The sequence below is a fragment of the Prunus mume genome, linkage group LG3 (assembly GCF_029339155.1).
Source record: "Prunus mume cultivar Tortuosa linkage group LG3, ASM2933915v1, whole genome shotgun sequence".
Taxonomy (NCBI): Eukaryota; Viridiplantae; Streptophyta; class Magnoliopsida; order Rosales; family Rosaceae; genus Prunus; species Prunus mume.
The window spans coordinates 10,279,971-10,292,124 of NC_142700.1; the positions used below are offsets into that span (position 1 = coordinate 10,279,971).

Genomic DNA, 12,154 nt, shown 5'->3' on the forward strand with positions numbered 1-12,154 from the left:
CATAAATTGAGGCAATAATCTTCAGGCTTCTAGTAGAGACCTCTAGAGAGAGAAAAAAAGAAAGAAAAAAAGAGCCTAGGCAGAGAAGGAAGATATAGGAGAGCGAGAGGAGAGAAAAGAGAGCAGAGAGAAATTGTCCCAGAGAGAAAAATAGTGAGCCAATGAGAGTGTAAACACCAAAGTTATATTCCTTTAATAGCCTTATTATTTTACATACTGAAAAGGTTAGTGTAGATGCCCTCCGAGGACGTAGGCACAACTTGCCGAACCTTGTCAAATATTATATCTTATTTACTTTATGTGCAGCCTTTATATTCCAGCACCATTTGTTTATTATACAACAATTATAGATTTTTCTTTCTCGTTTATCAGTAAGATCTTTAGGCCCCATTTGGTTCATGGGAAAGGAGACTTGGGAATGGGAAATCAATTGCTTTCCCATGTTTGGTAAGTCTAGGTATGGGAAATCTTCATCTGGCTCATGGGAAAATAGGGGGGAAAGTGAAGCCATCCTCCCAACTTGGGTTTTGTTTTCCCTTTTCATGGGAAATTTTGGGAAAATGAGCTAACATTAAATACATATGTTTTATGACCATTTTATCCTCATTAACAATTTAGAATTATAATATATCATTAAATGCATTCTTTTTTTATTTGATTTAATATGGGTATAATTGAAATTTATACAAACTTTGTTTTCTATTTCTACTCAAAACAAATATGGAAAAGGAAATAAAGTGATATTTCCCGGTTACTTTCCCAGCATTACCAAACGTGGGAAAGGAATCTTCCATTCCCATTCCTTGGGGAATGACATGGAAAATGATTTCCCCTCAAATTCATTCCATGAACCAAACGGACCTTAGTTTTCTCACAACCAATGAGGCATAATAATATGAGCAATATAATATTTATTTGATTATATTTCTTTTCATGAAGACAAAAAATTCAATAACCATCTTCTCACAAAACAATCGAAAGTGATTATTCTCACAGCTAGCGCAATGAAAATAATTATTCTTACAACACAACAATACTAATTAAACTCCGACCAAACTCCGACCTTAACACATAGTGCTACATGACCCTTGGATTTACAGAAGCATATTTAAGAAGCTCCGGATTGCTTTCAAAATGCTCCATGATTTCTTCACTCAAACTCAACAATGCTTCTATTCCCTTGCCATCTCTTTTATCAATCAGATAAAACGCATCCTTACAACCAATACTAGGAACGCTTACCCATGTCGGCTTTCCCCATCCAAAATCGGCTTCATAAAACGGAAACCTACACCAAATTCCAGAGCATAAATGGTACATGTCAACATTCCCTCTCAATTTTTCATATTCTCGAGCCCTTTGCAATGCCTCATTAGAATCAAATGGTAGTTTTGTAGGATAAGTTTCTTTCTGTTGTGCAATACCTTTACTGAGTTTGGCAACCAAGTCTTTTAGATCTATTGTCTCATTACTCTCTTCTTGACCCTTTAATGATGCTGTTGCGGTGACTACTAAAATACCAACAACGTTCCCAGCCAAGTTTTGTGGCAAGGGTGGCTCAAACCATCTACGCAAGTCCATAGTTAGTAGGAACGAAGATGGTGGTATGTTTGATGATTTGGATGATGCTTCCATTGCACATTTCCAAATGAGTGCCGAAACTACAAGGACTCGTGTCGGTGCATGAGGTGCCAAAGCGCTGGCCAAATTTGATTGGAGGGTGGCAATCTTTGAGGCATCAAACACAAATCTCTTTGTTATGCACTTGTCTTGTTTAATGATGCCCACCAGCTCGGCTGATGATGGCTGTGATGAGTTTAAGAAATCTAGTGGTGGAAAATAAGACGCAGCATCAAATTTTGGGACCATGAAGGGTACCTGATCATCGTCACCAACAGAATCAAGGGCTGTTTTGGCCCAACAACTGATGAAGGCGCTAGCTGTGATGCCATCAACAACCTTATGTGAAAAATTCAACCCTATTGCTATTCCTCCATACTCGAACAAGTTGGCTTGCACAGCAAGCAACGGGAGCCTCGTGGAAACACCATCATCATCACAGTCAGGTTGACCAATTGCTGGGACGAGCCCTGTTAGCATCTCGGGATCTGGATGTTCAAAAATCTGCGATAAGGAACATTTGACTCGGGCCGTCACGAACTCAGCTCCATCATCAGTGCATTGGATCATGTCATTGCCTTTACTCAATCTTCCTGCTAGAGGGTAGAAGTGAGTGAGAGTTTTAGCTAATGACCGAATTAGATGCTGACAATAATCTCTCTCCTTCATCCTCATGGCCTCCATGCCTGTAGAAGTAGCTCCACCTCCTGAACCCGTAATATTATTGTTGCCAGAATAGAAGAGAAGCGTTGGGAAGTAAACGTGACTAAGAACCATCTGATCCAAAACAGAGAGCTGTGTGGTTCTCGAGGAATGAGGAGTTGGGGATGATGGTTTAACTGTTTGCCTCTCAATGATTTCAACCTTGATCAAGTCTGTGGCCATCTTACTTTGTTTGCTATAGGCTATATCTAGCTCCAAATTAAACCAATATGACCGTTTGCTGTAGGCTATATCGAGTCTGTGGCCATCTTACTGCTCTTTATAGGCAAAAGAAAGGATCTGCAAGGAATAACATAAATTAGTATAGTATGCCAACTTCTTCTGTGAGTGATTAGTTTAGTTAGGTGGGATTTTATGAAGACGAGACTCGTAGTTTTGATTGGTGGCTCTAGCGCAGAGATTCTTCCAACCAAAAAAAAAAGCTGACAGATTCTTTTGTCTAGGATTTAGAGGCTCTCATAGTACAAGAGTTGCTAGATGGTTTGGTTTATTAAAGTGTTTGGTGGGATTTAAATGGTTGCCGACGGATTCACATCTTCCATTGTTTCTATAACACATTGTCACTTATAACACATGTTCATTGTTTCTATAACACATGTTCCTAACTTTTGGTATTAAATTGACAGCTAGCTAAATATCTATATCTCAACACTACTACATTTTACACTTTGCGCGACGAAGAGAATTTCGTCACGCAAAATACATTGTAGTCGCACAAATTTCAGCTCGACAGAAATTTCGTCGTGCAGAATCCGTCGCGCAAAGATCGTGAAGAAAGACTTTGCGCGATTTAAGATTTTTCATTGGCGCTCAAAGCGACTTTGCGAGACGAAAAAAATAAAAATTCAGCGTCCCATTTTTGTACCCGCCCAAATTTTTAAAGTTTTGCGCGACGAATACTAATGTCGCACAAATATTTGCGCGACGAAATATTTTGGTTTTTGACTTTTTGTTTTATTATTTCTTTAATATTAATTATTTCGAATTTTTACTTTTAAAATTTAATTTAATTGTAAGATTTTTTTCGTTACTTTAATTTAAATTGATATTAATTTAATTATATTAATTTATTCATATTTTTACTTTTTAAATTTAATTTAATTGTATGATATTTTTTAATTACTTTAATTTAAATTGACATATTCAAAATAAAATTACATATGAAAAATAGTGATCAAATTATCCAATAAATATATATATATATAATATTCAAAATGTACACATAAATTAACAAAGTAATAATAAAATCCTAATACAAGTGTATTGTGGTGGTAGTGGCGGAGGATATGTTTTGATAGCTTCCTAATCCTCGACTTTAGCTGTTAAAGTCTCGATGATTCCCTACACAAAAAAAAGAAGGTCAGATAACCAAAAAAAAAAAGGGATAATCTCCCCTAAAATTGTTATACCACAAATCCAACCCAAACTCCAATCCCTCCCCTTTACTCAACCCCAAACCCCACACAAACTCAAAACAAACTCCAAAAACACATATTAATGAAAAAAATTTAAAATTAGGAGAGAATATACATTTTGGCAAGATTGAGAGTGAGTGAGAATGAGAGAGAGAAGTGAGTGTGAGAGAATAAGACAAGATAGTGATAGAGAGATGAGAGAGTGAGAGATAGTGAAAAGAGAGATGACAGAGTGAGAGATAATGAAGAGAGAGATGATGAGAGATTAAGTGAAAGGAGTGAGTGTGAGAGAAATAGTGGGATTTGGGGAGAGGGAAAGAGAGAGGAGAGGTAAGAGTAGAGAAAGACATTGAGAAAATGGTGGAGGAGTTATTTTCATTTTAAAAACGTATCACTTTGCGTGATTTGAAAAATATTGGAGTATTGTAGCGCAAAGTTTTGCGACGAAATATATTGCTCGCAAAAGTCAAAAAAAAAAATCCCGTCCCTATTTTTGGTACCGCCAAATTTTGAAATTTTTGGCGATGAAAAATACATATTGGTCGCGCAAAGTCTAAAAAAATTCATGTGTCCCATTTTTGGTACTTAAATTTTTTGCGACGGAAAATATATATTGGTCGCATAAAGTAAAAAAATATAAAATTCCACGTCCCATTTCTGGTACCAGCCAAATTTTGAAATTTTGCGCGATTTAAAAATACATATTGGTCGTGCAAAGTCTAAAAATATTCCGCATCCCATTTTTGGTACCCACCCAAATTTTTAGAGTTTTGCGCGACGAACTGTTGGTCGCGCAAACTTTTGAGAGATGAAAAATTGGTTCGCAGCATGATATTTATAAAAATAATTGCTATAAATAAGGTTAAAGCTACTTAATAAATGTATATACTATTCAATTTCTTAATTGTTATACGTACAAAATAAATAAATTTAAAGCTACTTAATAAGTAAATATATATATATATACACACACACACCATTCAACGATCCAACTGTCAGATTTGTTTGTATATACTTCAAGATCTATACCCCAAAAATCACAAAAAAAAAAACATTAAGAGACCTAGTAACGGGACAAAAAATTTCAACGGTTATAAATGAAAAATCACGATTTAACGGTTATTTTAACTTCGATTTTGATGATTTTTTACCGCAACACTCCTTGACCCTGTATGAATACAATGAACTAATTCGATCATCAATTTAAAATATTTATACTAGTGGATACCACAAAATCTTATGTTATATTTAACAAAAGTATAAATAAACTCTTAATTATTAGTGAATATATTGTTTTGATGGCATACGCATTCTACGAAACTAGTTTCAACGATCCAACCGTCAAACTTGTTTGTTTATACTTTGAGATCATATACGCCAAAAATTGGAAAAAATGAACGTTCAAAGATCACGTAACGGGACAAAACTTTTCGACGGTTATAAATGAAAAATCATGATTTAGCGGTTATTTTAACTCCGATTTTGATGATTTTTTACTGCTACACTCCTTTACCCTATATGAATACAATGACTGAATTTGATCTTCAATTTAAAATATTTACACTAGTGGATACCACAAAATCTTATGTTATATTTAACAAAAGTATAAATAAACTCTTAATTGTTAGTGAATATATTGTTTTGATGGCATACGCATTCTATGAAACTAGTTTCAACGATCCAACCGTCAAACTTGTTTGTTTATACTTTGAGATCACATACGCCAAAAATCAGAAAAAATAACCGTTCAGAGATCAAGTAACGGGACAAAACTTTTCGACGGTTATAAATGAAAAATCATGATATAACAGTTATTTTAACTCCGATTTTGATAATGTTTTACCGCTACACTCCTTTACCCTATATGAATACAATGACTGAATTTGATCTTCAATTTAAAGTATTTACACTAGTAGATACCACAAAATCTTATGTTATATTTAACAAAAGTATAAATAAACTCTTAATTGTTAGTGAATATATTGTTTTGATGGCATACGCATTCTACGAAACTAGTTTCAACGATCCAACCGTCAAACTTATTTTTTTATACTTCGAGATCATATACGCCAAAAATCGGAAAAAAAAAACATTCAGAGATCAAGTAATGGGACAAAACTTTTCGACGATTATAAATGAAAAATCACGATTTAACGGTTATTTAACTCCGATTTTAATAATTTTTTACAGCTACACTCTTTGACCCTATATGAATACAATGAACTAATTCGATCGTCAATTTAAAAAATATATTTTCTAACAAAAACCCAATCCGAACAACAATAATATATTTTTCTAACAAAAATCCGATCCGATCTAAAATAATAAATTTAAAGCTACTTAATAAAAATATATATACCATTTAATTTCTTAAGTGTTATGCATACAAAATAAAAAACAAAAATAAATTGGTTTAGGCGACGAAATGTTTGGATTATGCCATGCAAAGATTTTTAATTTTTTTTTAATTTTTTTTATTTTTATAAGGACTTTGCGCGACGAAGTTTATTGTTTTGTCACTCAAAAAGTGACTTTGAGCAACGAATAATTTTTCATCGTGCAAAATTTGGTCACACAAGAGTGATTTTTTACTAGTGCAAGAATGTCATGAACTTGGTAAGAAAGGTTACATTATAGCACTACCAATTTCTGGCATATGAACTTGTCTGAAGATATCTCCATTTCCCCCCTTACTTGTATAAATAATAGGTGTTAAATAATATTTTCTTGTCATGTTTATATTGCCGAATATTTATGTTTTGGAAACACATTTGGGCGAATATTCATGTTTTGTAAACATAAAGGTGAACAATCAACAATAATTCTAATTCATAGTCCAACAACATAAATATCATTCAATTATCTAAGATTATTTGACATTAGAACACTAGTACATATATCACACTTATCACATATTTCCCGAAAGAAGGCAAATGGCACCAATGATACAAGTAAGGCTTGTTTTTAATCACAAAAATGGTTTATGAGGTTTGCGAAATTATCACATTTTGTCTCTAACTTTTTTTGTGACACTAATAATCACGGGCGGAGCCACACGTAAATGTCTTTGTCCTTTTAGTTTCATTTATTTTTATATTACTCTATTTACTTAAGTTTACAATGTAAATAAGAAAGTACCCCCTATTTGGATTCAAATAAAAATACTAAAAAATCAAATTCCCACCAAGTCAAAATATGAAAAATCGGTTTTAGTGCAAAAAATGATTTAGGCTAAAAATGATGTCTCATTATGTCAATATATATTTCATACTAAAATCCCATAAAATCAAGTTTTCTTATTTGATGTGTAAGGAATAAAAACCGCCAAAAATTATCTTGAGAAAATGATTATTCTGAAAAACCATTTTTCATACTTAGTCAATGTTTTTACATAAAACATTTTTCATGTATGATATGATGCATGAAGGGACCTAAGGTTTTTTTTAGTTTGTGAAATTTTGATTTTTTCTTTCTATTGGGTTTAATGGGGGGAAAAACTTTAAAGATATTTGCTAAATCACTACTCTTTGTCTATCTCCTTGTCTATCCCTTTGTCGAGGACAATTATGATTGCAACCAATAAGCAATATAATTCTTGACATATGTGATATATATATATACTATTTTTCGTATGTATTGTGAGTTCGAATTTTTGATTCTTTATAATTTATAAGAGGCCTCCACACACATAAAATCTTGGCTTCGCCACTGCTAATAATCCTTAAGATTACCCTCTATACATCAAAATGGTATGCTGTCCTTAAGGTGAGAGATACTTCAGACCCAAAAAAAAAAAATAATAATAATAAAAGCTGAGAGATTCTTTTAGCTAGGCTTTAAATACTTGCGGACAGATTCTCTCTGGACATATATAGATCTGCCATTGCTTTTTGCTGTAAGATTGCAGATAAAGATAGATTGGTATTGACACCATGTCAAGATGATATATCCACATCATGATTCATGGATCCATTGGAGAACAACGTTACATTAAAAGTCCTATTTGACAGGTTTTCCCAAAATATCAATTGGCCAACAAACTTTAATATTGAGATGGTAGAAGGAAATAAGAGAGCAATACCAATGTTTTGAAAGGAGAGATGTAGAGGTGACGCGTTTTTGATTCTGTAAAGCAAGACGTAAGACTTGAAGCGTTAGGTTGTAAGTTTTTTGTGACAATAAGAACCGATTGGTTTAAGATGAGGGTGACAAGTGTATAGCTGAACTTCAAACTCTCTCCTAATGAATGGCCAAGATGAATGCTTGATTTAAAAATATAGAAAATTTGGCATAAGTCCAGTTCTTATGAGAGATGTTAGGTGCAATCCACGTAAAAGCTGTTGTTGATCTAAGTCCTTTGACTTTTGCGCCACATAAGATTACATGTCTTTTTTATTTATTGATGTTCACATTTTATTTAATTATTTTTTTTATTCCAATTATACCCCTAAAACATAAATAAGGTAAATTATGGATTTGTAAAACCAAAACGTTATTGATTTGTGGGACATTAATTATCATATTTGATTTGAACCCAACAATCCTCTCTTTTGACCCCACACACTCTTTACACCCCGTAAAGTTTTAGTGAAATCTAAAATTATTCTCTACACCCATCACTTCTTCCTAAATTACCCTTACTTACCTGAACCCATCACACACACACATTTTAATTTCACACACATTTTATTCAAATAACATAATAAACCAATATTAAAATTTCACATGTTCTACACAGACCTCCGCATAATTTCTTTGTAAACCCCATCAGAATCAGATATGCAAACCCTAAGGCTGTGACAACTCCACCGAAACACCATCAGTTCTGCGGTACAACTCTACTGAAACTCCAATGTCGTGAAGAACGGCAAGGTTAGCCCCTCAATTTTGATTTTTAATGTCACATATAGACAGATTGGTGTAAGATTGCAGATCTGAAAAGAATACCACGTATTGATATTCTTTCATTACTGTATCAATAAAGGGCAGATTGGTTTAAGATGAGGGTGACAAGTATATAGTTGAACTTCAACTCTCTCCTAATGAATGGCCAAGATGAATGCTTGCACCCCGAGTCAAAAATAACGGTCAAGATTGAATCTCGCCTCTACGAGTTAGTGTACATTGGGCTTGCTGCACGTTCTGTTCTTTTATTTGCAAGCTCTGGTGTATCTTTACAATGGCTTATCATGAATATTGATGCTTGGTCATGACAAACTTCTGCTTTCTTTGAGAAAATTACCTTTTTCTCAATAACTTTCAATTGTTAATAGTCATTCACAATGGTCGAAAATAAGCCCCCATCCCATTTGTGCCAACCAAATAAGGAAACAAAAAATTGTGTTCGATACATAGATGACATGCCAAACTAACATAGCGTTCTCCATTAAGACATCTCTTCTTCCCCAACCCTCCTGGATTGAGAAAGAAAGAAGAGAGACAAAAACACACTACCAACTTAAAGTGACATTAGAGCATCTCCAGCGCTCTTCGGGCCAGGGGGGAAAGGCTGCCCGACGCAGCCCGAGTTGAGTCAGCGCAGGGCCCGGAGCCCGTTTGGTGGCGGGTCCCACGAGCCCGAGGAAGCCCAAGGGCAAGTCTTGCCCGGGCTGAAGCCGAGTTGGTGGCGTCTGGCGTCACGCCGACGGTAATTCAAATTTTTACCGTTGGCGCGTGAATTACACGCGCCAACGTAAAAAATTTGAATTACCGCGTCGGCGTGACGCCAGCGACGTCGACAGCGCCAACGGGCGGGTGCCACGTGGCGCGCCGGGACTCTCCGATTGAATTTTTCCAGACATCCGACGGTCCTCGTTTTTTGGCTAAAAATTGCAAAAAAAATCGAAAAAAATCGAAAAAAATCTGAATTTTTTTTTAAAAAATACCCAAAAATTCTGTATTTTTTCTCTATAAATACCTAACCATTGTATTTACTTTCCACACTAAAATCTTCATACAATTTCTTCTCCATCCCATATTTTTTACTCTTTACTCACATTATTCACTTTCCACACCAATTCTTCATACAAACTTTTCTCCTTCCAATTTTTTTGTTCATCTCCACTCACATTTTTCACTTCCACACCAATTCTCCATACAAACTCTTCTCCTTCAAATATTTTTTACTCTCTTTCTACTACTTTCCATTTGTATAAAAAAACAAATGGCATCTTCTATTGAAGTCGGAGGCTCGTGGTCAACGAATGAAGATATTGCGTTGTGTCAATCTTGGGTGAACATTAGTCATGACCCTATCACGGGTAATGAGATGAAGTTTCATCACATGTGGAGCAAAATTCATGGAGAATTTTGTCAAAGATCGGGTTCTATTCGGACCGAAATGGCGTTGTCTAGTAGATGGAAACTTCTTAATAAAGAGTTAGGGAAATGGAGAAATGCCTTGACAAAAGCAAAGGCGAACATTCAAAGCGGTCAAAATTTAACCGATGAGGTAAAATATTTATAATTGCCATTTTAATCAATTCAATGTCACTTTTTTTTCATATTCTATTTGTTTTTCTTGCATAATTTCTTTTTTCTTGGTGCACCTTTAATTTGTCTATATTTTCTTGCATAATCAATTTTATTTTTGCATTTCAAAATAGTTTATATTTTCTTGCATAATAATTTTTGTTTCTTGCACTTCCAATTATTTATTTTTAATAGATGGTACAAGCACAAATGTGGTTCGGTGCCATGGGGCAAGGCAAAAAAAGTTTCGTGCATTTCCAATGTTGGGAAATTGTGAAGGATTGTTCGAGATTCAAAATTATTCCCACCGGTCCGCCGGTTGTGATGAATGAGACGCCACTCCACGATTCAACATCAACCGATTCTCCATTGGACTCCCCAATGGAAACGGAGTCACCATTTGTGCCACGTCCGCCAAGACCTATTGGGAGAAAGGCGGCAAAGGCCAAGAGAGGGGCCACTTCGACCAATGATTGTGTACAATTATTGGAGCATATAGCTAAGAGCGCCTCACTAAGAATGGAGAGAGACTTGAAAAGAGATGAAATGGACAAGGCACGAGAGGAAGCATTTGTTCTCCAACAACAAATGGCACAAGAAAAAGACATAGAGGATAGAGAGATTAAAATCATGGCTATGGATACGAGCCATATGTCTCCCGAAACAAAGGCTTATTGGAAGCAACGAAGAAGAGATGTCATGAGGAAAAAACTTTTCAATGACGACGGACCTAGCAATACGGATTGGTTAAATGATGAAAACCATTAGGAAGCAATTGAAACACCTTTGCCATATGTTGTATTGTTGTATTGTTGTATTATCCTTTAAGTTGTTGTATTGTTGTATTATCCTTTAAGTTGTTGTATTGTTGTATTATCCTTTAAGTTGTTGTATTGTTGTATTTTCCTTTCATTTGTTGTATTGTTCCCTTATCCTTGAATTTGTTGTATTGTTCCCTTTTTATTCAATCAAAAAAGCATTAAATTAAATGACTATTTATTAAAAACATTTGAGCATCAAAACAAATATTAATTCAAAAAAACCTTCATTGATTGCAAACAACACACAAAACAAACCATACATAAAAGCATAATAATAAAAAGCCTAATTCCAAAAAAAAAACCACACACAAAATGAAGCATAATTAAAAACAAGGCATAATTTCAAACAAAGCACTAATCTTGACTTCATCCATTGTGATTGCCTTTCATCTCCCACAAGTGCTCGATCAAGTCACGTTGACGTATCTCGTGAACATATGAAGATTGCATTTCTTGATACCGATCAATCATGGGGTTGTTGAATTGACCATCCCGGCATTGGTTCGGGCCCAGTGGTAGTCCATTTGGTCCAATCGGCCTTTCATATATTCTTGTCAACGATGTGTTCATTGGATCGGGTTCAAACACCTCTTGAGCATCATAGTCATACTCATCCTCCACAATCATGTTGTGAAGGATGATGCAAGTCATCATAATACTCCGCAGCACCTCCTCATCTAGCATCCGAGCAGCACCTCTAATAATTGCCCAACGAGCTTGCAAGATACCGAAACACCTCTCCACGTCCTTTCCTGTAACCTTCTTGAAAGGAAGCAAAGTTTCTTTCCTTCTCGGATTGGGGATTCGGAACTGTTTTCACGAATGTCGTCCACCTAGGATAAATTCCGTCGGAAAGGTAGTACGCACCAGTAAACGGTATTGTTGATTTGGTACGTGACTGGGGGAATGACCTCGCAGATACCTCATCGAACACTGGGATTGACCAAGGACATTGAGGTCATTCTGAGAACCGGCAACCCCGAAGAAGGCATGCCAAACCCAACAATCGAATGAAGCTACGGCCTCCAAAATTATACTTTTTTGGCCCTTCCGATTCCCGTACTCCCTTGCCAAGCAAGAGGACAGTTCTTCCACCGCCAAGTG

At 35.3% G+C, this 12,154-nt stretch overlaps 1 protein-coding gene and 1 long non-coding RNA gene across 2 annotated transcripts; one reads left to right on the forward strand and one right to left on the reverse strand.

Moving 5' to 3' along the window:
* Positions 1 to 896: 896 nt before the first annotated feature.
* LOC103325684 (akuammiline synthase 1-like) lies at positions 897 to 2,605 on the reverse strand. Its single transcript, XM_008227864.2, has one exon. The coding sequence runs from the start codon at positions 2,503 to 2,505 to the stop codon at positions 1,078 to 1,080; it is 1,428 nt and encodes a 475-aa protein (XP_008226086.2). The 5' UTR covers positions 2,506 to 2,605; the 3' UTR covers positions 897 to 1,077.
* A 7,312-nt stretch (positions 2,606 to 9,917) lies between these two features.
* LOC148918691 (uncharacterized) lies at positions 9,918 to 11,113 on the forward strand. Its single transcript, XR_016124967.1, has 2 exons — positions 9,918 to 10,209; positions 10,425 to 11,113. It is a non-coding gene; the product is annotated as an uncharacterized LOC148918691 (long non-coding RNA).
* The last annotated feature ends 1,041 nt before the right edge of the window (positions 11,114 to 12,154 follow it).